The 26,948-nt window shown below is 56.0% G+C and overlaps 2 protein-coding genes across 6 annotated transcripts in view; one reads left to right on the forward strand and one right to left on the reverse strand.

Annotated features, from left to right (window-relative positions):
• The window catches only part of GTF3C1 (general transcription factor IIIC subunit 1), a 62,861-nt gene extending 47,121 nt beyond the window's left edge, over window positions 1-15,740 (forward strand). For both annotated transcript variants that reach the window (XM_006186706.3, XM_014560870.2), the window contains exons 27-37: window positions 821-933; window positions 3,089-3,151; window positions 3,852-3,945; window positions 6,687-6,859; window positions 7,670-7,957; window positions 8,611-8,870; window positions 9,920-10,197; window positions 11,585-12,140; window positions 12,783-12,834; window positions 13,625-13,817; window positions 14,741-15,740. In XM_006186706.3, coding sequence (XP_006186768.2) covers window positions 821-933; window positions 3,089-3,151; window positions 3,852-3,945; window positions 6,687-6,859; window positions 7,670-7,957; window positions 8,611-8,870; window positions 9,920-10,197; window positions 11,585-12,140; window positions 12,783-12,834; window positions 13,625-13,817; window positions 14,741-14,953 — 2,283 coding nt within the window. In that variant the 3' untranslated portion in view covers window positions 14,954-15,740. The remainder of the gene's footprint in view (window positions 1-820; window positions 934-3,088; window positions 3,152-3,851; window positions 3,946-6,686; window positions 6,860-7,669; window positions 7,958-8,610; window positions 8,871-9,919; window positions 10,198-11,584; window positions 12,141-12,782; window positions 12,835-13,624; window positions 13,818-14,740) is intronic.
• A 5,064-nt stretch (window positions 15,741-20,804) lies between these two features.
• The window catches only part of IL21R (interleukin 21 receptor), a 50,775-nt gene continuing 44,631 nt past the window's right edge, over window positions 20,805-26,948 (reverse strand). For all 4 annotated transcript variants that reach the window (XM_032460586.1, XM_006186677.3, XM_032460585.1 and 1 more), the window contains 5 exons: window positions 26,371-26,516; window positions 25,417-25,594; window positions 24,866-24,962; window positions 23,800-23,881; window positions 20,805-22,256 (listed from right to left, as the gene is read on the reverse strand). In XM_032460586.1, the coding sequence (XP_032316477.1) occupies window positions 21,501-22,256; window positions 23,800-23,881; window positions 24,866-24,962; window positions 25,417-25,594; window positions 26,371-26,516 (1,259 nt within the window). In that variant the 3' untranslated portion in view covers window positions 20,805-21,500. The remainder of the gene's footprint in view (window positions 22,257-23,799; window positions 23,882-24,865; window positions 24,963-25,416; window positions 25,595-26,370; window positions 26,517-26,948) is intronic.

Consider the following 26,948-nt stretch of genomic DNA (forward strand, 5'->3'; position numbering starts at 1 on the left):
GACCCAGACTTCTCTGCTCTTGAGCCCAGAGTCTACTGAGTCCTCACTCGTTGAGCTAATGCTGGACTCCACTGCATGTGTGTCTGGCCTTGTGCCCAGTGAGGCCAACTGAAATGGAGCCCCAGGGCAGTGGGACAGGCAGGGAAGTAAATGGGCACCACAGAACAGTGCAGTCACCCTGAGAGGAATGCACAGGCCGCTGAGGTCACAGAGGGAGAGTTAGGAGTGCCTTTAGCCCAAGTGAAAGGGAAAAAAAAAACCTAACGGGCTCAAGGCTTCTTTTTTCCCATGTGCCAAGCAACCCAGAGGTAGACCATTCTATGTGGGTGCAGCAAAGCCAAGATGTTCTCAGGGCCCCAGGTTCATTCTGTCACTTACTCCCCATCCCTGGTGGTTAGCTTTCCATCCTTGTGCTGGTCACCTCATGGCTGCCATGTGGCTGCTGGAGCTCAGTCCTCACAACAGAATCCGAGGACAGGAAGAAGTGGGGAGAGGGCCCTTGTATCAGGGAGGGGATAGCTTTTCCCAGAAGATCCTGGGAGGCTGGGCAGGCTGTTTCCCCACACCAGGTTGGGGCTGGCTCCACTGATGAAGGAAGTAGGGGTCCAAGAACATCTGCTCCAGAGGGCTTTTCAAAGGTGTCAGCGCTGAGCCCAGACTGCAGAGACGGGGGCCCTGCCCAGGCCGAGGCAGTGAAGGGAGGGGGCGAGGGAGGTCATTGCCGCTGGAGTTGGTTACAACATTTTCCTTGATGTATCTTAGTGAAGCCTCCTTTCAGGGAGAAGGAGGGCTGTAACATCTCATTCTCTCATCTTGAAAGGTTTGTGCCAGTGAGTTTAAAGAATTTGTGGAGAAGCTTAAAGAGAAGTTCAGTTCAGCCTTAAAGGATCCTAACCTTGAAATTCCAGACACACTCGAGGAGCTGTTTGCCAGGTAAGGTTCTTCTGGGGAGGTTCTGGGTGATCCTCGAGGGGCAAGAGGGAAAGTCACCAGCCAGGATGGCCACGGGTGCCTCCCCCACCAGCCGTTCCACGTGGCCTTGCAGTGAACCCTGCGCTTCCCTCACGGGCAGCTTGAAAACGGGCGGCGCTGCCCTCCCTCGCACCCCACCAGGTGCTCCCTTTCCCTCTGTGGAGGTCTCCACTGCTTCACCCAGACGTGACTCTCTCTTCTTCACCATCCTCATCACGACAGCCCCTCCAGCCACTGTATTTCCCAATTTCTTTCTCTAGAGATGACATCCCTCCATCAGGGCCCATTTGTCAACTGTACAATACCTTTGCAGTGAGCCCCCTGCCATTCAGGTGGGCATCTCATCCTGCCATTCAGCTGGCAAGTGATTTATGTCCTGCCTGCTGTGCCCAGGCCAAAGGAGCTATTTACAGTCATTTTCAGAGTTGATAAGCTTTAGCTGGCTTTTTTTTTAAGTAAAAGTAATATTTTTATTGGAAAGATATTTAACAGATTATAATAACTCAACTATCCTGTAACCATTTTTCGGTTTTGTTGACCTTCCAGTCCTTGTACACATTAAACAGAGGCCATCACAGGCTTACACACCGTGATGAGTGCTCGGGGCAATGATGGGTTCCCATCATGTGCAGTACCACCCTAAGAACTGCTCCAGATTTTAAGTCCAGATGACAGAGAAACCCAGAAACTTAGCACGACAAATATTTTCACATACAGTGTAGGAAAAAACTAAACATTCCAGTGATTTCATTAAGCACCTTCTTTTGAGTGTAACAGAGGCTACAGAGGGGGAAGGAACTGGCGGTCTCGAGTGTAACAGAGGCTACAGAGGGGGGAGGAGCTGGCGGTTTCCGGATCAGAAAAGGGAACTTGACCAAAAGCAAAACAAAACACTCTGCTTTCCAAAACTTTCCAGCAACCCCAGAGTGAGATCACGTCAGCAAGTAGATACACTTCGTATGTCTTCTGTTCTCGGTAGTTGACTTTGAGTAATTGGTGTTGGCACCGTGCTGCTGTTGATAAATCACTAATGCAAGCTTTGCTTCTGTTGGTATTCCTGCAGTGTTTTCATTTGTGAGAAAGCCTGCGGAAAGGACTCTGCTTACAGGAAACAGGTTACCGTGAATCAGAAGGCCCTACTCGTTAGCTGTTTCTTGAGTTCTGCTTTTGCCGCAGACTGCTCCCAAGTGGCATGGTTTCTATTCAGTCTTAACGATGTTTCAAACAGCCCGTTGACCTATCTGTAATTTCTGTCTCCACGTACTTTCAATAAAGTGGTGGAGCAAATTTTTGTTACAAAAGAGGACAGTTGAAATAAAGATTTTTAAAGGAGAGTTCATGAACCATCTAGAGGAAAGGAAAAAGTTCCAGCTGCCACAGTTTACCACTAAATTTGACCTTGAGCGTTCTGGCAGGCAAAGGAAAAAAGAAAATGATTTCAGGTATTTTCTCGCTTGACTAAAAACAGTTCTCGTTTTTCTGAAAAGGTGCTTTCTCTGGCTACTAAATTCTAGGAAGAATTTACAATTGCAAAGATGAATTTTGACTTCAGTTTTGTAGAAACCAAAGATGTATCTTACAAATAAATGGTCTTTTTTTTTTTAAGTGAGTTCTATGATTTGTTTTTCATTTATTTGCTTGGTATGAATACAAAGAACATTACATGGATCTCAAAAAAAAAAACCAAACAGATGGAGAGATAACCTGTAATCCCATCACTGAATACAGCTACTCCCTTGTGGGTATTTTCTTTCATTCTGCCTTCTTATGCTTGTTTTTTAATCATAATGAGCTCACAATTTTATGTCCCCCCCCCAACTCCGGGCACAGTGAACAGTAGCTCCCTGCCAATCAGCCTTTCTCCTTCTTGCCTCATTGTGGTCGGTAAGCGAATGTCCCTCATTTTCTCAACGCTCATTTCTACAGCATGGTCATTCAATGGGCAGAATGTGGTGTTTTCTCATTTTACTTCACAGGTACATGTTTGCATTTTAATGAGTTTGACAATTTTTTCCAGCATGTTAGCCAATCAGTGGCCATCTTCCACGAGCATCAGCTCGGTGAAAGAAGGTCTGCTGGGTTCCCGCGACAGGCTCTTCTTTTGTTTCCTTTGCAGGTACCGAGTTTTGGTGATTGGAGACAAAAAGGATCAAGTCAGGAAGGAGGATGAACTGAATAGGCGAGTGCCTCTTCCTCAGCTGCTCTGTTAGGTTCCCTACAACCTAGCACAGGGGTGATCAAGGGCCAGATCGAGCCTGGCACCTGTTTTTGGAAATGAGGTTTGACTGGAACGCAGCCACGCCTGTTAGCATCAGAGTTGAGTGGCTGCGACAGACCACAGGGCCCACAGAGATTAAATTATTGATCATTTGGCCCTTGGCGGGCAAAGTCTGCCGATCCCTAACCCCACCTATCACTGGCCCAGCCTTAGAGTGGGTTGGGGAAAGGGTTTGAACTCTCAGCCCATGAGCCTTCCAAGTGAAACTGGTTAGGAAAACTCAGCCTTTTTTATTCCAGCTTGGATAATCGGTATTCAGTCTGATCTTAGCTCTGTATTTCAATGAAAAGCCTATTCTCGAGAGAAAAATGATTTAAAATTGGATGAAAAGAAAATGTGAGCGCTAAGCACCTTTGCTAGTTGTCGTGAAAACCTGTTCCCTGGTTATGCCACCCCTTCCCCGCTAGACTGGGACTTATTTCCTGCAAAAATTGACCAGCCGGTAAGGCTTCAGAATTATGATTTCTTTTGGTTACGAATAGTTTCAGCATTCATCACCTTTTGCAAAATTGAAAACTTGTGTTAAATTAGAGCTGAATCTGCCCCAGCTGAGCAGTGCCCGGTGGCCGGGGGCTCACGTGGCTCCATCCGTCTCTTTCAGTGTGGATGACATCCACTCTCTGGTGCTGCAGAACCTGATCCAGAGCACGCTGGCCCTCTCGGACAGTCAGATGGAGTCTTGCCAGTCGTTTCAGGTGGGGTTGGGGACCCGGCCTCCATCTGCAGCAGCCCTCTGGGACGCGGGGCCCTTCCGAGGCCGGGGCCCTGGGAGGTTTCTGCTCCTTCCCTTCTTAGCTGTGGGGTCTCAGGGACCCTGATTTCCCTCTTCCCCAAGGCTCCAGCCCTCACCCCATTCATCTTTGAAGTGAGGGCACGGGACCCAGTGACCTCCAGAATCCTCTCGCTGTTGGGGTTTTGAGTCTAATGTTTAAGACAGACAATTAGGCAGCATTGGAAATGAGCCATGACAGAAGAGCTGAGAAGGTGTTTGAGCTACCCTGCACATCTTGTCTAATGATGACGTGGGGATGTCAACACATTCTGATGGCTAGATACCGCCCAGTGGAGACGCTGCCTTTCTGCGGGCGTTGGGTCTGACGTATCTCGTGAGGACTTACTGGAGCTGCACTGCCGCTTTATCGTGGCCGAAAGAGGACGAAAGAGGAAGGCGGGCCTCGTTTAACGGCGCACTGAGCCTGGGAGGGGGTGGGATTAGGACTCCCACAGGTATGAAAACTTGAGGTTAGAAGTTAAAAAGCACATGCCCAGGACTCCAGGGCTCATTCATCACACCTGAGTCTGGGGGGACTCTCCAAGCCACCAACCATGAGAAAGCCCAGCCCAAAGTTAATGGTGAGAGCCCAGTCCCTGCACCCCGGCCGGGGCCTTGTCCCGGCCTCACGCCGCTGCTCTTCCTTCCTCAGTTCCATTTCGAGCTGGGGTCTGGGCTGCAAGGGACGCTGCCAAGGGGCTGTCACTCTCCCTGACCCCCAGGGCGTGGGAAGTTGCCGAGAAAGAGCACCTGGGCCCAGGGCCTTTCATCACTGACTCCCTCCGCCTGGCAGTGAAGAGCGGGAGGTCACTGGGGATGAGGTCAGAGGCCACCCAGAGTCCCACTGGGCTCCCCTGCCTGCTGCAGGGAAGTGGGGGTGGGCGCTGCAAGCATCCCAGATGGATGTGTCTGTGACAGCCCAGGGTCGGGAACCTGACGGCTTCACTCACTGTTTGTGGTCTGAGCACTCAGTGACGATGTAACAGCCACTCCTCGGCTTCTTTCCCCCTGCCCCTTGTGGTGTTCCCCCATCAGGCTGATAGTCTGTGTGCCAGGACCAGCATAGAGGTGGGGCCTGGAGAGATCGAGGGTGCTGTGCGTGCCTTGGGCTGGCTGGACCTGGTGTGTGCCCAGACCCCCTCGCCAGCTCCAGGAGAAACCACCCCACCCCAGCACCCCGACTGACCACCACTTGGCTCCCAAGGCCACTGGCTTGAGGACAAGGCCTCATTCTCTTTCTGGTCCCGCCACTCCCAGGGGCCTGGCCTCGGAAGTCACACGAAGTCTGTGAGCCTCAGTCTCCCATCACCCATGAGTCCCAGAGGCAGTGCAGAAGGGAACCGTCCATGCCCCAAATTCTCGGACTGTGACTGCAGGCTTTCTTGGCCAGGGCTTTTGACTTTCCAGGAGGCTGGCGTGTGCCAGACGTGCACAGTGGTTAGCTTGTTGAGCCAACACTTTTTAAAATGCTGGAACAACAGAGGTCCTGCTGGTCCCGCAGTCCTCTGAGCTGCTCCTCCTCTGAGCGGGGTCCCCTTCCACAAGCCACGGAGTCACAGTGATGTGGCCAGCGGAAGGAGCCCCTGCGATGGGGGCCCAGGTAGCACCCTCCATGTTCGCCCTGTGCTGGGGGCCGGGCGCTGATGGGGCAGCAGTAAGGGTCAAATCTGTGTTCTTGTGGGGGAGAGAGACAGTGAACAAATGAGATCACTTCAGGTGGAGGTGGTTACTACAGAGGAAGTGAAACAGGTTAATATAACACAACTGCCTGCAGAGGAGCGAGATGGAGGAGGGTTTGGCTTTTGAGGGGGAATGTTCGTGCTGAGAACTGAGTGTTGAGGAGTCAGTCATGCCGAGGTTTGGGGGAGGTGCTCTCTAAGAAAGGGGAGTGGTGAGTGCAAAGGCCCTGAGGTGGGAAGGCCTTGGCTTTTGCAAGAAAAGTAAGAAAGCTGGTGGGGCTGGAGGGTGGTGATTGAGGGCTGGATTGTAGGAGTTGGGGCCTGGGTGTCAGGCAAGTTCCCGCACACGGGGGTCTTGTCAGGCGTCGTAAGGACTGGGAGTTCTACCCTCAGAGGGAAACCAGCATGGCTTTCAAGGTCGGGAAGGAACGTGTGGTCTGATTGAGGCGTGTAGTCTGATTGTGGCACAGGGTGGTCGGGGTTGGGGCCGGGGGCATGTGTAGAAGCAGAAAGAGCAGTTGGCAAGAGGCCATGGTGAGAAACGATGGTGGCATGGCCCAGACGTGGCAACATAATGGGCGTGATCCAGATGCGTTTGGGAACCTACTTAGAGGGTAGAGCCCACCAGACAACCTGATGGGTTAGGGGAGGGGGTGATTCTGCATTGGCTCCTAGCATCTTTGCATCCAAAGAAATAGGCAGGCCTAGGGTGCAGAGCCTTCCTTTCTGCAGCCGTCTGTCCCTCTCTCTGTGCTCTCCGGGGTGATGTGACGGTGGGTGAAGGCTGACCGTGGGGGTTGTGGGCTTCCTCCGTGCTCTCCCCAGCAGCACCCCAAGTGTCCGCTGGAGCCTCCCCCCGCCTCGCCCCCACAGCAGCTGCTTCCTCCGCAGGTGACCAGCTGTGGCCTCTGAGCATCCCCACGACTGGCCCTTGTCCGCCTGGCGGCTGGAGGGCCCTGCTCACCCGCGCCCCGCTGTGTTGCAGACATTCCGCCTGTACCGGGAGTATAAGGACCACATCCTCGTGAAGGCCTTCGTGGAGTGCCAGAAGAGGAGCTTGGTCAACCGGCGCCGGATCAACCACACGCTGGGTCCCAAGAAGAACCGGGCTTTGCCCTTTGTGCCGATGTCCTACCAGCTGTCCCAGACCTACTACAGGTGAGCACCACTCTGCAGCCTGCGCCTGGGCTGGGGAGCACGGGGCCTGTCTGCAGAGAGGAGCGTGGGGGAGCCACAGGCACCGGCGTCCCTCCTGTCCGAGACAGGGCGGCCTGGGCCCCTCGCAGCCCCTGATGCAGCCTCTGGGATCGATTTCCTCATCAACAACCGTCCTTCCCTGTATGGGAATAAGGTGAACGCTTGTGGCATTTACCATTTTTGCAGGTAGTTTTGCCCTTTTCCCTATCAAATTGTGTAAAATGGGTTTCTAATAATTCAACCAGCTAAAAGGAGCCCCTCCAAGCTGGGCATAACCTCAGTCCGTAATCCTCACGGCTCAGAGCTGTACCAGGCCGCCTGCCTCGCAGGCCCACACACTTCCTTTGGAAGCCGTCCTGTACTTTTCAGACTCAGTTTACAGCATGTTGGCAAGAGGTTGTTACAGGGTTGGGAAAGTCACACAGAGAGAAGGGCTTGACCTGGGAGATGGTGAGACTGAACACACACGTCCTCTCATCTCAGTGTGGGTTCAGGGCTGGCCTGTAAAGATGATTATTACAAAAAAGCACTTTATCTTCCCCCAACTTGGCCCTGGATGACAGTGAGTGTCCGCGAGGCCTAGGGTATTGGGTTGGATAAAAAGACACAGCCCCTCCTCAGAGGCGCTCAGGTGAGGGGGAGACGCAATCAGACAAGTGTGGCACCTTCATCTGAGATGGAAGAGAGGGCTTCCGGGAGACGCGAGATTTGGCAGATCCACACCCAGGCCTCCAGCACCCCGTCCTCAGGCCCCCCCGTATCATTGTGTAGGATCTTCACATGGCGGTTTCCCGGCACCCTCTGCACAGAATCATTCCAGTTCTTCGACAGAATCCGCGCTGCCGGCGAGTCAGACCAGCCCGATCATTTTTCCTTCAAAGACCAGGAGAGTAATGACTCCACAGGCGACCTGGTGGCGTTTTCTTTGGACGGCCCTGGAGGACACTGTGTGGCCGTCCTGACCCTCTTCTCTCTGGGCCTTATATCCGTGGACGTCAGGATTCCAGAGCAGATCGTGGTGGTGGACAGTTCAATGGTGGAGAACGAGGTCATTAAGAGGTAAGAGGTGGGGTGCTGCTTGGAGCACCGTCGGGGCATCAGGCCTCGTCACTCCTTCTCAGGCCGTGGCGTCTCCAGTTTTATTTGCTCGGTCATCTGATCTTCATTCAACAAACATGTGCTGAGTTTCTCTGTGTGGGCATTTGCTGTACAAAGACAGCAGGGCCTAAGCTGTGCCTTCCAGGAGCTCCCAGATCTGTGAACTGGGGATTCCAGCACAGAGTCCAGTGCAACACCTTCTGCTGATGCCTCCAGGCTCTGGGGGAGCCAGAGGAGGGAATGAATTGGCTGTGCCAAAGAGATGGACCCAGGACAGTGTGGCCAGGAGGGTCAGCAGAGAAGGCGGAATTGACCAAGGTTCCTGGAGGCATAATAGCCAAATTGGGGTTTAATGGGAAAGTAGGCATTTTTTGAACAGAGACTAGGAAGGGTTTCCAGGCAGAAGGAACAGCCCATGCAAAGACACAGGTGCATGGACAGGGTGAGGGGGTGTGTGGGAAGGCAGATGAGGGAGATGAAGCTGGAGCATCAGTCTCTGCTGACCTCACGGCTAGATGCCGGGGGTGTCCGGTGTCAGAGGGCTGCTCTCCGAGGGGGACAGTGTGCACGGAGCGAATGGCTGGACAGCAGACAGGTCCATTTTCCACTCCTAGCCTGGGGAAAGACGGCGCCTTGGAAGAGGACGAGGACGAAGAGGAAGACTTGGACGAGGGCTCGGGGGCCAAGCGCCGGAGCATCGAAGTGAAAGCCCGCCAGGCCTCCCACACCAACTACCTGCTGATGAGGGGCTACTGCGCCCCCGGCATCGTCAGCACCCGCAACCTCAACCCCAACGACAACATTGTGGTGAACTCCTGCCAGGTCAAGTTCCGGCTGCGCTGCACACCCGTGCCCACCCAGCTGGAGCCCATCGGTGAGAGCCACCCTGCCGCCCTGGGGCCCAGGCTCTGAAGGGCAACGACTGTGGGGCCAAAACAAAGGAAAACCCCTCCCGTCCTTCGCAGCCGCCACGGGTTGTGGGGGACACATGTCCTGAGTTGCCCGCTTGCTTGGGGAGCCCCGGGCTGTGCCCTCTGTGTGGTTAGAACTCACCACAGTCCTTTTCTTTTTAGTGTTATCTTGGCCCCTACTATGAAAGATGAGCACTCAGCTTGCTTCATTATCTCTTGCCTCCTTTACTTCCAGTCTTTTGCTTTTTCGAGTTCTTCTCTTGATTATCTTTGCAACGTTAATGACTTCCTCACCCTCCGTCTCCCGCACCCTCGATTCTGGGTTTCCGGTTTCTGGCAGTCTCTTCTCCCTCCACAGAGTGAGGATCCTGGGGCCTCGTCCTACACTCCTCTCCCTCCTTCCCACCCTTTTCCTGCCTCCGTCTGACTTGTTTTTACTGTCATGTGTTGAGATGGTGGGTACTACTTTCACAACCACAGTCAGTGTTCTGTGCCGGGTCGGGAGCTTGGGCCGGGCGAAGATGTGATAATCTGTAGACTGTGGTCTTAGCAGAGACATCTTGGCCAGGAAGCAACAGACACCAGCCCTGGCTGGTGTGAGCAAAATGGAAGTATATCCTGGCTGTCTCACAGGGTCTGAGGAGTGGTGACCTCGTGAACGTTAGAGAGGGTGGGGCCAGGGCAGCTGGAGTTGAGGACCTCCTCCGTCCATAGCTGCAGGGCTGTGGTTCTCAGGCCCCAGCCCCACTTTTCGCCCTTCAGTGGGAGTCTCAGGCGAAAGAATCATATTGGCCCTGGGAACTCAGCCTAGTTGTCTGCAGTCAGGGGCCCAGGGGCTCATATCCGGAACCCAACTGCCAGGGACCCGACCGTGTCCACCCGGAAGGTGACCCCTGGCTGTGTGGGGAGCTGTGAGTCAGGGCTGGAGCATGGCCTGCCTCGCTATCACCTGTACACGGGGCTGGGGAGGGGCTCCTGTCAGGGCTGATTCTGGTTCTCCTGGTCTCCGCAGCCACATCTCTGAAAGAGCTGACGGTGGGGACCGCCTGCCTCCCTAACACGTTCACCAGGCTGATAAACAGCCAGGACACCTACAGCTTGGAAGAGTTCGCCCGCCAGGTGGCGCTGTCTGGGTACAAACCTGGAGACGTGTCCGCCGCCCTGGAGGTACAGGGGGCCATTGCAGCGGCCGGTTGCTTTGGGGTGGACAAGACAGAGCTAACCAGACGGTTCTCCACTTTGGAAAGGGCAGATGGTGAGCGCACCAGGACCTTCACAGACTACGTCCAGGTGAGCTATGCTCCCAGGGAGCCTGAGGTCATGAAAGCAGAAGTTGCAACTCATGGGCCAGATGCACCCTGCGGATGGACTTGGTCTGAGGCATGTGGTGGAATTGTTTCAAAAGTTGAATTTGTTGTCAACACTGCCTAAAACCCAGCTCCTCCTGAATGTTAGAATATCTGGCCACTCGGGCCCTGTTTCTTCAGCACAGTTGGCTGGACCCCTCCAAGCCATGGGTCTTGTCCACCCCGGGTCTCTGCTATGTCTGTGGCTCCCTGTACCCAGCCCACGGTACTCACCACAGTACCTGCCTCAGCCCATTTTCATCAGTGACCCTTAAACTCAGAGAATTTAATCACAGTCGGACCTTTTAGATCAAGTGCCTGGGGACCTGGCTTGCCCTCTTGTGTGTTAGCGATGTTGTGGGGGTGCCTGCCGTGGGGTGTCCATGAGGGAGGAGGGTGGAGGCTGATGTCATTATTAAAGGAATGCAGGAAATATGAGAGGGGTGTGGAGTTCCATTCATATGGTGTTTGATTGTTGTTAAAACTCACGGTGCCTCTGGGGCCCTGGGAGGTGAGTCCTGGAGGGTAGGCAAGCCTCAGAGAGGGGTGAGGACTTTCCTCAGGCCCAGCGCTGGAGCCGAGGCATCCAATCCCACTGACCAACAAGAAGTGAGGAGGCAGCAGCTCCCTCTGTGCCCTGGTGCCCAGCACAGGGTCCCAGATGACGAGTGCCCACAACAAACCCTTCCAGACCTGCATGACCTGGGTGTGAGTCCTGGTTCCAGGCTGTGAACTGGGGCAAATTCCTTGTACCCTGACTGGTAGCTTTTTTAATATAAAAATAAAAAGGATGGTAGGGAGTATAGCTCAGGGGTAGAGAGCCCACTTGGCATACCTGAGATTTGGGGTTCAATCCCCAATGCCTCTGTTAAGGGCAGGGGGTGGGAGCACACATGCAGCTCCTAGATAGAACAAGGATGTTTGATGGGGCACAGCTGTGCAAGGGCCATTGTCCTTCACAGGGGAACGATAATGGCTTTTGCAAAAGAACTTGATCGCAGTCAGGGTCTTGAGTCCATGGGAGGAGCTGGCCAGGCAGGAGGAGACTTGTAAAGTTGCATCAGCCTCAGGGACACAGCTGTGGTTTCACGTGCCTGGCCTGTTTTACAAGTGGGCACTCTGAGCCTTGAGAGAGAGAGGACTGCCTGGGGCCACGTGGCCGGCTGGTTGTCAGCCCAAGGCTGGAAGCCAGGCCTCCCCCTCGAGTCACCTGTCCTGGTGGAGCTGGGCTGGCCACCGGCTCAGGGCACTTGAACACTGCAGCCAGGGGAGGCAAACCCCGATGACCCTGGGGTCCCCCACAGACCCTCTGTGTCTCCTGCTTTTCCTAGGACCTCTTGGAACAACACCAGGTGTTGGAAGTTGGTGGCAACACCGCTCGCCTGGTGACCATGGCCTCTGCGCATCCCTGGCTCCTGCACTCGGTGCGGCTAAAAGGCAAAGAGGAGGAGGCTGACCCTGCAAGAGAAGACCCCCAGGCCAGGCCCCCAGAGGGGCCCCCCGGCGAGGACGGCCCTTCTGAGGGGCAGGCACCACCTTCTCAGGGCCCCCGGGCTGCCAAGAGGCGAGCCAGCTGGGCCAGCACCGATGCAGCCAGGCAGGGTGAGGGGGCCGACCCCGAGCGCGCCCAGATGCCCCCTGCAAAGAGGCCCACCCTCCAGGACGTGCGCTCAGCCCCCGGCCCTGGGCCCAGAGTGGAAGAGGAGCCGGAAACCCGGGCGCCTGCTCTGCCCGCAGCTCCCGAAGACCCGGGCATGAGGGAGCCTCCCCCAGGAGCATCGGAAGCTGGGCAGGAGGACCTGGAGTGTTTGGGGGTTCCCAGCTCCCCAGGCCAGGAGCAGATGAGCTGTCAGGCCCAGCTTCCAGAGGGCCCTGAAGACCCCAGAGGTACCAACCCTGTCCCGCAGCCCACCACCCCGCACCCACCCATCCTCTGTCCGCCTGCTGCCGCAGAGGAGCTTCTCACAGCCTGGACCTTGCAGGGAGGGGTCCTGCCTCTTTACGCTGTCTTTCCACCAGAGGGCAGAGGCCTCAGACACTCCTCAGCCAGCCTGTGAATCACAAGGTTCTAGAAAGCGGTGTTGTTCCTGAGGCATCAGGTGTTAGGAAGCAGTGGCATAAATGGGAGGGGTCTCGCCTTCTAGGGGATCGACAGATGCTCTGTTTTCCTTTCCTCAGGAGAGGTGCTCCACAGTGGCCTCTCCCGCGTTTTCTGAAGGCACCTTTGTTTCCTCTAGGGTGTTTCCACCCAAGGACTTTACACGCCCAGCTCTGTGGTCAGGGCTTCTGGAGGAAGACAGGTGCTCGCTCGGTCCTCTGGCCCTGGGAACAGCCCCCACGCTGCACCCCGCTGTCCGTCCAGTGCTCTGGGCGTGCTGGCTTCGGCCCATGGCCTGGCCACTCTGGGGACGAAGACCCTCAGGAAGGGGATGACTTTATCCCCAGACCCAGAAGGACTTGTGGAGTGAGTGGGAGAGGAAGAGACAGGCCCCTCCCTTGTCTCTCACTCACATCCCTCTCCTCCGTCAGGTCTGACAGACAGTTCTGCAGCCAGTGGCCGCTCCCAGACAGTACTGGAAAGGTGAGTGTGATTCAGATTCAGGTGGCCGGGGCTGGGGCAGTGAGAGCCCAGGGAGGGGGTTCCCCAGGCCCAGAATTAGTTATTCCATGAACATCTTTCACAAAGATACGGTATCAGACAGTGTCTGGCACAGAGTTCCTCGTCAAGGCAGGTTCTCCTCGTGTGGTGGACGAGGGCCAGAAGCACTAGGCTGTCGCAGGCCCGGTCCATCTGAGCGGTGGGTTTCACAGAGGTTTTCTATTGAGGGGATGCCTGCCGTGTGTGTGTACATTGCCCTCAGATCAGCAGGGCCGTGTGCTTGGGACTCAGGTGTGGCCCTCCCAGGGCCCGGTCATGTAGTCAGAGCCAAGTGCCTGGCTAGTCTGTGGCTGTCCCACATCTCAGTCACTGGTTTAATTTTTAGCAGAAACCTTTGTTCTCTGGAAAGTGTGTCTGGAAGCCCCACGTACAACACAGAAGTAGAGCTTCTGCGTAAAGACCTTGGCCTGAAGGGAAGGTGGCCGCTGGCCCAGGTCCCAGGCGGGGCTGGGAAATCTAGAAGTCATAGCTCTTTTCCCTTCCCTGCCAGCAGGGGGTGATATGGGGGCCGCCAGCCCATCAGGCTCCCCTGAGCCAGTGATGGTGGGCCCTGGGGTTGAGACCCCTCCATCCAGATGGGAGGGAAGCGGGAGGTGGAAGAGCAGAAGGCAGACAGTTCCAGCCCTGCGACCTGGGCCAGGCGCTGCGTGGGAGCAGGTGGCTCCCACCTCCCTCCCTGACCAAGCCTGACACCCATGTGCCTGCCCCGCAGGGACTGTGAGAGTGTCTGCTTCATCGGGCGCCCGTGGCGCATCGTGGACGGCCGCCTGAACGTGCCAGTGTGCAAGGGCATGATGGAGGCCCTGCTGGGCCACGTCATGACGCGGCCCGGCATCCCCGAGAGCTGTCTGCTGCAGCACTACCAGGGCGTGCTGCAGCCCCTCGCCGTGCTCGAGCTGCTCCAGGTGCGGCGGGGCTGGGCCCGGGCTTGAGTCTTGGGGCGGGAGGGTGGGGTGGCGCGTGGGCCGAGTCCTACGGTACAGCTGCCAGGTACAGGCTCGGCCCATGAGGGTGCACTAGCCTCCTCACAGAAAGCCGGGCTCTTCAGAAGAGTCTTGTGCCCCAGGTGTCCCCACCTCGCTACCTACTTCATCCCACCCCCATCAGCCCTGCATCCAGTGGTCAGCCCACTGCCCTCGGAGGAGGCAGCCACGCCGGCTGAGCCCCACACCTTTTTCCATCCTGCATGCAGCCTCCCTGCCCTTTAGCACTGCTGGTGCCCAGCCCTGCGCCCCCCCACCCCTGCCCCAGGTTGCTGCCCCAGGCCATCGCTCACAGCATCCTTCCCCAGCCCCTTACTGCTGCTGAGGCTTACCTGTCAGTGTTCCCAGGGTCATGCCTCCGACCCTGTCCCTAGACCAGGGCTCACGACCTCACGAGCCTGCAGGGGCAGGTGGGCAGGTGAGGGACAAGCCCTCATGGATGGCGGGGAGAGCTGGAGATGTGCCCCCGCCCCTAGAGGGCAGCTGCATCCAGCCTGGCCTGATTGCCACCCTGCGCTCTGGCCAGGTATGCCCGGGGCTCTGGCTCCGCAGCAGAAGCGGAAACAGGAAATTCGGTGGGAAATTTCCTGCACTTGAAAGCAGGTCTAGGCCAAACAACACGCCATCTGGAGGCCGGCCTGCAACCCCTGCTCAACACGGGGCCGTTGTATAAATGGTGGGAACACCTCCCTCTCCTGCCCTGGGCATTTGTCTAAATCCTCCTGGTCAGTCCCTACTGGTCCCTTAAGGCCAAGTTCAGGTGTCCACTGTTCTGGGAAGCGGCTCGGGGTATAGGACGTGGTCCATAAGCGTACTTGGAAACCATCTGTCTGTGGCATCCACAGGGCCTGGAGTTGCTCGGCTGCATTAGAAAGCGCTCGCTGAGGAGGCCCGCTGCCGTCTCGCTCTTCTCTAAGCCGGTGATGGAAGAGGCCGAGGCGCCCCCCGGACCGAGTGAGAGCCCCACAGTGTTCTACGAGCCCACACTAGACTGTACCCTCCGCTTGGGCTGCGTCTTCCCCCACGAGGTCAACTGGAACAAATGGGTCCACTTCTGAGGCGGCGTGGTCACCATGGCCCTCCTGTCCCACTGTGTGTGGGGTCAGCCTGGCGAGGTCAGGGTGCTGAGGGCCCTGCACCCGCGTGCTTCTCGGGGGCAGTGTGTACCTGGCCCCAGCCCCAGCTGTGGTTTCCAGGCCTGGAAGTCTGGCAGGAGGGCCACCTGCCCACCTGCACCCAGGTCCTTCCCGGGCTGGCCTTAAGGACCCTGAGGGCTGTGCATCGTCACCCAGGAGTCGCGGGGGAGCCGCGGCTGGAAACGCTGGTCACCGCCCACTCTCCTCCTGTTCCTGGAGCCTCAGCTGAGCTGCCTGCCCATCTCTCTAGAACCTGGGCTATGGTGAGTGTGATAGGCCCTGGCGGGCTCATCCTCCAAGGGCCTCCAAGGTGAGGCTGCCATTTGGGAGCAGAGCCACCTGCCCAGGCCTGGAGCCTTCTGGATGGACATCTGCTGGCCAGTGAGGGGTCAGGACCTTGGGGCTGTGGGGCTCTGCCCCATCCACGCAGACCTCGCCTTCCAGATTCCAGCCACCATGGCAGACTCCCCCTGCTCCCGGGAAGCCCCGTGGCCTGAGGGGCAGGGCCTTACGGGGACCTGTCACAGAGCGGGGCTGTGGCTGAGCCTGCACGCTGCCTGCAGGCCTCCAGCAAAGGGGCCGCTAGAAACAAGGGAGGTCCCTGTGAGTTTGGGGTTTGTTTTGTTCCTTCAGCCTCTTTCCTCATTGAAAAAAAATCCCCTGGCATGTATTTATTTATTTTTTAATTAAAGCAAAGTCAGTGCATTTAGTTTTGTGTATTTCCTAAAGAACCTTTGGTCCCCTGGAGGCTCCTTGTTTTCAGCTACAGAACAGCCAGGAATAGATGTTGCCAGTAAAACCGGAGGAAGGAGGGCCTCATGGCCAAGCAGGGCCACCCCCCCATCTTCCAGCCTCAGGAGCAGCCTGCCACTGCCTGGAAAGCCCTTCCTCCTGCTGGGATGACCCCAGCCCATCCCTTGACAGGTGTCAGGCAGCACCTGGCCCAGCGCAGGGCTAATGCCTTCTGCCAACTCTTCAGCCAGGTTCCACTGGTCACCAGCAGGTGGCATCAGCAGCCCAACGTGTCTGTTTCTTGCTGGTTCATCTGAGTCGCCAGACACTTATAGCTTGTCCATCCACATTCAAGGTTGAGATCATAAAAGCTTGCTGGGGTAGGTGGTGTCTTGTTCACAAAAATGATGTTAACATAACATTTTCTGAGCACTTGCAATGTGCCAGACACTGCTCTTGGCACTTTCCACATAGTAACTTCTGGTCCCACAAGCTAAGAAGTATGTCTAATCAGTAGACCCATTTCATGTATGAGGAAACTGAGGCCCAAGGAGGTTAAAAAGCATTTCCACAAGTTGGAAGCTAGTAAGTGGATCTGCTGACTTCCCATTTCAGGTCGTCCAGCCTCAAAGCCTTTCCCCCTCAACACTGCTCTCCAGGGATAGAGTTTGCTTTGGGGTGGGGAGCCAGCATGATGCCAAGAGACCCCCAAAGCTGCAGAATGCAATAGTTTCTTCTCTGGAGCCATCAATTTTTAAAAGAAAAACCCTCCCATCTGTTGCCACAAGGGATGGAGGATGACCTTTAGCTGTCCCGTGGTGTGAGCAACGGGGAGGGGAGGTCTTTGGCTCCATTCACAGACTTCCAAGGGGGCCCCTGTCTTCACCGTCATGTCCCATTGTGGGGCATTTCTAAGTCAAGGGGCAGGAGGGTCCCTCTTGGGCTCAGTCCCCTCCCTCGTCTCTGCCCACTGCTCTGTCAGTCACCGCCCTGCCTCTGACTGACTGACTGACTGGTCCATCTATTCATCCATTCAGTATTTGTTGGGCACCTGCTATGTGTCAGGCAGTGCTCTAGGCTCTCAGACCTAGCAGTGGACAAAACAGAAAAAATCCCTGTGCTAGTGGGACAGGCAGTAAATATAATAAGTAAAAGACATGTGTGAGGGCATAGTAAGTGTCACGGAAAAGAGTAAAACTAGCTGCTGTTTTTAGAAGGTGCCGTTTGAGCAAAGACTTGACCTCTTGTTTTCCACTCACATGTTGATGTTTTTTGACTGCAGGTGACCCCCCTCTCTGTCCCTTCGTCGTGGAGAGTTTATACTTCTTACTCCTTTGTTCTCGGTCATGTGCTCCCCAGAGGGGAAGTACACGTGCTCACTCCACCATCACCCACAGAAGACCAGTTCCGGGTTTTGATGGTGCATCTGGGGCAATTGCAATTGAGGTTGGCTGTGAACGGCTCTCCTGCACCTGGTGCCAGTGGCAGCCGAAGGCCAACCAAGTCCCCAGATGAGTGGGAGGAGGGGGGAAGGAGAGGCTCTCCCTCCAACAGGAGGCCCAAAGGAGCCAGGGATGTGGAGTTGGAGGCACGGACTGCAGGTGATGCACCTCTGGGCCTCTGTTTCCCCAGGGGTAAAGTGAAGGGCGGGGGCTGATCGGCATCCTCTCTTTCCTTACCAAAGTAGATCGTCCGGGACACCCAGACAGCTTCGGAGGCTAAGACCTTGTGGTAACGAATGGGGAAAGGTTGGGAAGCTGGGGTTCTCGGGTTTTTTAAATCCTTGCACAGGGCAATGTCAGCTTGGTTTCTCTCTCTGGGAGGAAACTGGAGAAGGGCTGGGACCACAGCCCTTCCCTCATGTGACACTCAGGCTGGCTGAAGGGAATGGCGGAGAAGCCCACTCACATCTAATGTCTGGTCTTCATCCTCCCTTTTCATCCCCATCGTGAGCTGAGAGGCTGAGTCCTGCCTCCACTTTACAGAAGAGGAAACTGAGGCTCAGAGACAGCAAATGTTTTGCCCAAGGTCATTCACGAGACATGATGGAGCCCAGTCCTCTGGCCCCTTTGAATGTGGTCCTTCCTTGGGATGGGAGGAGTCTTTATTGTAGGGATGCACTGAGAATATTGCCAGGACACTTCCTAGTGCAAGTGACAGAAACCCATCTCAAACCTGCTTAAGCAAAAAAAGAAAACTTACAGCTCATCGATTCAGTCAGGATAGGCTGGGTTATGCTGTGGTAACAAACAGCCCCCAAACCTTAGCGGATTAGAACAAAGGATTTATTTCTTGTTTACAATATGTGTACATCGCAGGTGAACTAGAAGGTCTGCTCCACGTCTCCCCACTTGAGGACCCAGGCTGATGGAGCGGCTGTCATCTCAAACATCACCAGTCACTGGCAGAGAGGAACACTCTAGAGGGCAGCACAACCATCAGTCCAGTGCTCTGGTCCAGAACTGAAACTTACCACTTCTGCTCACCACTCATTGGCCAGTCCTGGTCACACAGCACCATCTTGTCCAGGAGACCAAGAGTTAGAAGTATTTGGTCAACAACATAATGACTTCTATATTCATGGACCTCAAAATTCCAGGGTGTGTGTAGTTTCAGGCATGGCTGGATCCAGGACCTTAAAAGATGATACCAGGAATAGGTATCCGCCTCCCAGCTCCGCTTTCCTGTGTCTTGGCCTCATCTCAGGTGAGCTGTTCCCTCCTGGTGCCCCTCTCCCAGCAGCTCCAGATTTTGTCCACCCCTACAGCTGAGCAATCTCAGCAGGAGGAAGAGCATATGGACCAGTTTGGATCCCATGTCTGACCAGTACTGTGGCCAGGAAGACAGGATGCTTTCTTGGCCAGGCCTGGATCCATAGCCACCCAACAGGATGCTGCCCTGGCAGAAGCACAGGTACCCACAGGTGTTTGCCAAGAGTTTCTTCCCTCCTGATCTAGTTCTCTTTCATCAGAGCAAGGTGAGGGGAGCTGGACTTGGGATCAGGAGACCAGAGTTCAGGTTCTGACTCTGACCTCCAATTCAGTGTGTGACCTCAGGCAAGTCACTGGCCCCTTCTGCAATTTTACTTCATCTGTCACGCGGGTATCCCGGTGCCTCAGAGCCTGCAGATGGAAAAGGGCCGGGCCAGGAGCAGATTGTGGCATCCACAAAAGGGGGGTTGCTACCAATCCTGCCTCTTAAGACGGGGTTGTTAGCAATTCTGGCCTGAACTTTGGGTGACAGCGAACCGCCTTCCGCACCCCCAGGGGCTCAGGGCTCAGTCACTTCCAGGCCTTCGTTCAAGCTCTTCTGCCCAAGGAGCTGGTGGTGTCCCTAACAACTCCGATTCATTTTTCAAAGTCCAACCAGATACCATCTCCTCCCTGAAGCACCCCCAGCCCAGCCCTCCTGACGCCCCCTCTGGGCTCCCATCCATGGTGTGCTGGGGCTGGCTCACACCAGCGAGAAGAGTTTATTATGAACATCTCTTCCAACCCCTTGTTTAGAGCCGTCAAGTTGGTAGCTTGAAATTGGCCACAGTGGAAGTATTTACATAAGCAAATACTGCCAACCAGGCTTTACTGAGGGTCCACTCTCTGCCTGGCTGGGGGTAGTGTAGTGAACAAAAGAGAAGTTGTTGCCTTCACGGAGGTTACGTTTGCTGTTTCATCCTTGTCTCTAACAACTGTTTATCTCCATCTGTCCATCCAGCTCTCTCTCCTTCATGCCTTTTATCATCCTTTTATCCATCCATCCACCTCACTCCTACGAATCCACCCTCCCAGGTGGACCAGCTCTAGTCTCTATTTTGCACCCATATTTATGAGCTGAGTCCCTTCAAAGACAGAGTCAGTGAGAAGCCATGTCTGGTCCAGGTCAGAGCCCCGTCCCACCCCCCAGGCCTGGCATCAGCCAGTCTCCCAAGTGTCCCCTCCCCCAGCACCCTGACTTAGAGCTCTGTGTGCTGGAGAGCTGAGCTGCTTCCCCCAGGAGCCTGGGGCTCAGAGGGTGCCTGGAGCCTGTGGCCTCCAAGAGGGTGTGAAAACCACAGCACACCTTGGCCCAAGCGTCTCCATGGTGACGGCGGGGGATGGTGAGGGCTGCTCACACCTGCAGGGGCTGTGGTTTCACACTTGTGTTCCTATCTTAGCCTCATGCACCCTGATTCCAGGTTCAGTCCCACTATTATGACCATCCAGTGTTCTAGAACTTTTGGCACCAAGGACTCCCATGTTCTCTGGGCCACTTCTCCCAACCACCCCCTTTTACAGAGAAGTCACAGAAAAGCCATCAGCTGGGCTGGCTTCTGGCTCAGCCCTCATCCAAAAGCAGAGGCAAGCCAGATTTGTCTCCTTCAGGCACCGTCCTGTGGACTTCGGGGAGGATGATGGGGTGATGATTCCCCCAGGGTTCTGAGAGCCTGTGGCTGGCTGAATCAGACCCTCTGCCAAATTAACCCTGGTGGGTGGTCTCAAAAAACTGCCTCTAAAGGTGAGCCCTCTTAGGGGATAAAGGATCTCTTTTCTTTTCTTAAGTATGAGTTGTATGCAAGATGCTGCACTGATACCTAGCTCTTGTGTTCAGTAACGTGCCTTCCAAACATCGCAAAGAAGTATTTTCTTAGCATCTTAAATTCACATGTCAGCAGGCTCCCTGACAAATTATTGAGAACTTGACTTCCCCCGACTCCCCAGGACAAGCAAATGAGACACGGGGGACCAGGACCAGGACCACCATCTCATTCCTGCCGAGTCTGGTCTGCACCCCTCCCCCACGTGTATGCCAAAGGATGGGTCCTCTCCAGGTAGCCCTGCACCTTCAAGTACTTCCACTCAATAAATATGTCTTGGGTGCATAAAGGGAACAACAAAACAGGCAGCAGGAGCCAGGAAAAGAAACCTTGGTCGGTAAGGGGCTGTTTCTAAGAGACGAAGCTGGAATCCCCCATGTGCCCTTCGACAGGGCGGGACAGCCCGCAGGTACCTGGGCGGTGTCTGGTTTCTCACCCCCACCCGCCTCCAGCACGAGCCTTGGTCCTGGCCACAGAAGGAAGGAAGTTGATGTTTATTAAAGGTCTGGGCTGCACACTATACATGGGCGACCTCACCAATTTCTCCCCAAGGTAGGGCACGCCACCCCCGTTGTCCAGACAGGAAACTCCAGCCCTGAAAGGGAAAGCAACCTGCCCAATGTGGCACAGCCAGGAGGCGTCAGAGTCAGGATTCAGACCTAGGCCCGCTGGCCGCCCCCCAAATCTTCCCACCCTCAGGGTCACCATGGACTTGGCCCCTGAAAGGAACAGTCTGGACTCTGGCGGCTCCTGGATGCAGGATCTGGAGGGCTGATCTGCCCCAGGCAGCGCCCTGGTCCCAGCAGGGCCTGTGGGCAGCACTGGATCAGCTTGTTAGCACATGATCCAGGGGCTACCCCATGTGCCTGGGAAAGAGGGAGGCTGCCATCACATGCACAGAGGCATTTGTGCACACAGGGAGCTCAGGTAGGTACAGACACATGCGGCCTTGGGCACACGGCATAACCATGGGCATGCTCGGTGTCCATGGGCACTTGGGCACCAGAGCCCCAGACGCACATCCTAAACACTGGGCTCAGGGGCCCCATCGAGGGGCCCCACCAGGAAGACTAAGGGCTGCAGGCCTCTTCACACACAGCCCAGGTGACCCTGTCTCTGGCTCGTGGCCCAGAAGCATGGCCGGCTCTGGATGGCCAGTCTACTTTACTAGCTGGCCTGGGGCCCCGGACCCCCAGGTGGAGGGGTGATGACCACCCACTGGCGGAGGTAGCTCCTGGGGGGCCCTTCGTCCCTGGGGCTGGTGAAGTCACACTCCACAGGGCTGCTGCAGTCAGAGTCCGCAAAGCCGCTGTCAAACGTGTCCATGTCCAGGCCAGCTGTGGGGGAGCCAGCCTCACTGTCCGACACCCCTCGGGGCGGCCTGCTGCTCCAGGGAACCCCTGGGGCCCAACTTGCCTCATCCTCAAGGGGCAGCTTTAGCCTGTCCTGCAGGCTGCCCCCAAGCCCGGCAGGGCCACTGGCTGAGACACAGCCACAAGACAGGACTGTAGTCCCCGTGTGCAGGAGCGCATCTTCAGTGCCCGGGCCAGACTCCAGGCCAGGGTCCAGGTTCAGGGCTGGGTAGCCGTCATCCTCACAGGTGCAGGGCCAGCCGCACAGCCCCTCTGCGTCCACCACGGTCACCGTTTCGATGGATATCTGGCCGTACGGCCGGTCCCTCTCCTGGCTGTAAGCTGAGCCACCCAAGCTGCCAGTGGTGGAGGGCGCTGGGCCCCAGGAGCCCGGCTCAGGCACCCCATCGGATTCCACCAGGTCTGTGGGCTTCCGCAGCTCTGTGAGCACCAGCCCCTTGGCTGCACACAGTGGGGAGCACTGGCTGTGCATCTCCAGGCGCAAGGGCGCCTCTGGGCTCCAGGGTCTGAGCTCCAGGCTGGAGGCAGTGAAGGGTGCACCCACCCATTTCTACGAGAATGAAAAGGAGGGAAGTCATGGATGAGAGTGGGGACAAGGAAGGGGGTGGAAACAGACAGACACAGAGACAGGACAGACAGCAAGAGAGGAAGACAGAGACAGAGAGAAACACCAGAAGGTAAAGAGAGAGGCAGGGGTGGGGAAGATTAGCATCATGCTGCGTCCCTGTCCAGTGATGGTCCCCACCAGCCTCCCTGGGCCTCAGTTCCCCTTCTGTAGCAGGGAACCATGGCCCTCCGCAGCCTGCCAGCTCACACAATCCAAGGTTCCTGGGGTCTGTGTAAGTGCAGGGCCCAGATTCCTGAGTTGTGGAGACACGGAGGCAGGAGGGCCTGAGGGCTAAGTGACAGAGCCCCTCCAGGCCTCCTGTTTTATTGTCCCACTCCTGACACTGGGTCTCTACCCAATCAGCAGAGCAAATCCCTGAGAACTGAAATCTACCAGTTTTGAATCTACTCCACCAGACAGCTCATCTCAGACTCCTGCTGAGGCTACCACCACTGATTTGAGGTCACTTCTCAGCTGTGTGGCCTTGAGCCAGTTACTCAACCTCTCTGTGCCTCAATTTCCTCATCTGCTGATAGTCCCCTCCACCACAGGGCAGTTGTAGGGATTAAAGATACACGAAACACTATCTTTGAAGCTCCTAGCAGACTCCCTGGTGCGCAGCATGTGCTGGATGAATACTGGTAAAATGCTCGCAAAATAGATGTGATATTTGAGCTTTGGGGAAAGTGCAGAGGAAAGAGGAAAGAAAGGGTTTTCCAGTGTGGGATGGAGCCCAGGCTCCTCCCTTGTCCCACTCTGAGCCCAGGTCTCCTTGTGGGTCCCCTGGGACAATGGAGCACCCACCCACTCAGCCACCCTGCCACCCACCCGCAGGGGCTGCTGTGAGGATAAAAGAGGGGGAGGTGAGACAGTGCTCGGGGAGCGCCAGGCAGACAGCAGGTGGCGGGAGCTCAGTCAGGGCTCTGGTTGCACTTCCTGACTTCCAGGCTCTGCAAGAGCAGGTGGGCTGCCCCTCCCAGCCGTCACCACATCCTCTCTGCGGTGGCTGCTGTCGGGCCGCCGCCGCCACCGGGACAGGTGCCTAGTGGTAACTGGGTACAGAGAACCCAGGGCGCTGGCGGTGGCGGCGGGGCTGGGGCCCACAGGAGGCTGGTGGATTTTGCAGGTGGAGCCATTCCCTTCCCAGAAACTGCCAGCTCTCCACCTCCCTATCAAAGGCTTCTGCCATAGGACCAGGAGGCCAGTTTGTGGCTCATGGGATCACCTGGCTCTGCCCTCCCCCAGTTGGGCTCCTTGGGCTGGGAAATGTTACCTGATCTTGTTTATTTCTTATGGCAACTCTGCCCCACAGGAATTACTTCCTGCATTTTGCAGGTACAGAGACTGAAGCCTGGCTCCAGCCCTGGCGGGGGCCTGGGAGCCTCAGGCCTGCAGGGTGGGGCTGGGAGTCTGGGCATGAGGGTGGATGCAAGCTCCCAGAGGGTGAGAGGCTCTGGGGGGCTCTTCACAGGGTGGGAGTACTCACCTTGAAGTCTCCGCTGTGGCCCAGGTACAGGGGCTGGAAAAAGTGCTCTGGGCTCGGCACCTGCACCCACATCTTCCACAATCTGGGAGGGCAGAGATGAGGTGAGCCCCACACACCTCCCAGAGGGCAGCCTGCTCAGATGCTCCCCGACTTTGTCCTGCAGGAGACTCAGCACTTCCGAGACACACCCAGGCCCCTCCCTTCTGCTCCCTCTGGCCCAGGCCTCAATTTTCACATCTGTAATGTGGGACAGCGAGTCTCCTGAAGCTGCCCGGAGTTTCAGGGCTTGGCTGCCTATTCTGTGCTGAGCAAATGCAGCCCCTCTGAGCCTTGGCTTCCTCCTCCCCCACCAGGGATGAGCAAAGAACCACTCCCCAGAGCTGTGGGGAGGAGTCAGCACCTATGGGCACAGCGCCTGGGGCACCTAGAGAGAGCACCAAGCCCCGCAATCTCCACTGCCATTCGCAAGATTCTCTTCCTTAAACAAGATAAGCCAGGTATGCAGAGCCCCCGGCCCAGCGTCTGCCACTTAGTGAGGGCTCAGCAAACGACAGCCTCAAGCCGGCAGCACTGGCAAAGGCCAGTGGAGCTTTGGTTTTATTTTTCAGCAGCAGCAGCCCTTCTCTTGATGGCCATGTTCAGCAGAAACCCAACATATAAACAGATAAAAGCAAAACTTCCAGTTCTGAAGCAGAAGGGATGGTGGGGGATATAGCCCACAGACCCTTTACCCCCACCCAATGGCCCCTCCTGCCCCTCAGGACTCAGAGCTTAAGATTCACTGGACAAGAGCCCAACCGAGGTCCAAATTCTACCTTCCCCACTTCATAGATGTGTGGCTATGGCCAAGTTCCTTGGCGGCTCTGGGCCTTGGTTTCCCCACTTGTCAAATGGGAGTAAATGCTATGTAAAGCTCATGTTGCTGCTGTCATGGTTAAGTGAGTGCTCCACCCAGTGCCCAGTAAACGGTTTATTATCACCATCACTGTCATTATCACCATCACGGTGTCCCCCAGTCCTGGCCCAGGCTGACCCCCCTCCCTGCCTCCCTGTTACCCAGCCTCACCTCGAAGGCAGGTGGATCTTCAGGCCTAAGAAGACAAGGATGGGGGACACGAGGACCAGGATGGGAAGCAGGTGAGGGTACCAGTTTCCCTTTATCTCTGGGAAGGAAACAAACACAGAGTGAAATGGAATAGAGGCCACAGGGGCTGGGTGTGTTGGGCAAAGGGTCCGAGCTGGAGCAGAAGGGGCCATGGGGATGGTTGCTGGTGCCTTGCAGTGGGATGGACATAGGTTCAAATCCTGCTCCCACTCCTACCTTAGGCAAATGATTTCCTCTCTCTGAGCCTCAGTTTTCTCACTTGCAAAATGGGGGTAATAATTCCCACTTCACAGGTATCTTAGGGGGACCAAATGCCCTGCCAGGAGAATCACCCAGTGCCCAATGAAGGGCCTGGCAAGCAGGAGCCCCAGAAATGCTGCGAAAGGGCTATAAGGGGAGACACGATGAGGGGATATCTTCTAGCCATGCCAGGAAGCTCAGGGCTCAGGGCTGCTGCACATGGACAAGATTTGGCACAAGGAGCGGGGCCTCCATCCTGGCTTCACACCTACCTTCTGGCTGAGTGTGAAAGATGACTGGGTCACTCCACTCACTCCAGGTCCCCTTGAAGGAGGTGCCAGGCTGGGGCCCTGCCCGCACCTGCAGCTCGTAGCTTGAGCCTTTGTGGAACTCCAAGCTGGGGAGAGAGATGTGTCTCGAATCCACCGAGATCAGCGTTCTCCCTGGACTCTGCCGGCACAGGAAAAGATACAACTGGTCAGGACCAGCCAGGCCAGCCCCTGCCTCCAGCAGAACCACCTTTTAGCAGCCTCCATAAAAGGGCTGAGTCTCTCCTGCAAAGTCTCCACTCCCACCACCCCCTCCACCGCCAACAAACAGGCCCTAGTCTGAGTTCTGGCCTCTCCAGCGTAGGCAGCACAGAGCCACGGGCCCGGCCTCAGCCTCGCCTGGGACATGGTGCTTTGTTCTGTTTTTCTCTGATCCCAGCTCAGCCACTCACAATCCTGGCAGGCACCCTTCCTGCTGAGCCTGGGGCTGTCCCCGGAGCAGCACTGGCCATTCCTGGGAATGTTCAATTGGCAGCATCGCAGACCTTGGACACTTTTGTAATTCCTCAACAGTGGGTACTCTCAATAGCGGGCATTTCTGGAAGTCTTTAACTGCAGGCATCTTAGCAATGGACACTGGGGACAGTCTCAGAAATGGCACTGATGAAAATCTTAAACTGGGACCATCCTAAAGGATGGGTAATTCTAGAACTTTCAACTGTTTTAAAGAGTGAGCCATTCCAGAACTCTGCAACACTCTAAACAAAGAACACCTCTAGAAGCCTTCACATTTGAAACAACAGTCCCTCTGACACTGGACTTCCCCGGCTATTGATACTTCTGGAACTCTCCCGCTATGGCCGTTCTAAGCACAGAGGGAAGGTTCCAGACCATCCGTTTCTGACACTTCAGCACTGCCCCGCTCCCCCACCTCTGCCAATTCTCCGAGTGCCTCACCAGAGCCCAGGGGTCTCCACGCTTCCTGTACCGCAGCTCATACTGAAGTTTGCCCTTCAGCGCGAAGAAATCGTAACTGGAGCTCCAGGAGATGTTATAATGTCTGGAGAAGGTCACAGTCACGTTGAAAGGGGGAGATGGCTTGACTTCCAGGAAAAAGCCAGAAAGATAAAATGGAATGAGATTTTGCAGCAGCTGAAAGGGATGTGGTGCTGGGAATAAATTCCCCTCCGCCTGAGCAGTCACTGATGAGATCAGGACTAGTAACCCAGAATGACTTGAGGTGAAGCATCCCCTGTCTCTGGTCCTCTGTTCGCCCATCTGAGAAATGAGAGATTTAGACTAGATTGGGTTGCAAACTCAGGGGTGGGCAGGGAACAGATGTGGGTGAAGCAGGTTTGGGGACTGAGCCCTCCCCATCTAAAGGGGGGTGCCACGTTCAAGGGGGCAGGAATGCAGACCAGCATGGCCAGGAAAGAAAAACCCAACAAGCTGGAAGTCCGGATTATGGTGGGAAAGCTCTCAAATGTTAACATTAGCTGCCAGTCCTAAAGCTTTCTAAGCCACACTGTGGCCAG

This window comes from Camelus ferus, chromosome 18, assembly GCF_009834535.1.
Source record: "Camelus ferus isolate YT-003-E chromosome 18, BCGSAC_Cfer_1.0, whole genome shotgun sequence".
NCBI classification, from domain to species: Eukaryota; Metazoa; Chordata; class Mammalia; order Artiodactyla; family Camelidae; genus Camelus; species Camelus ferus.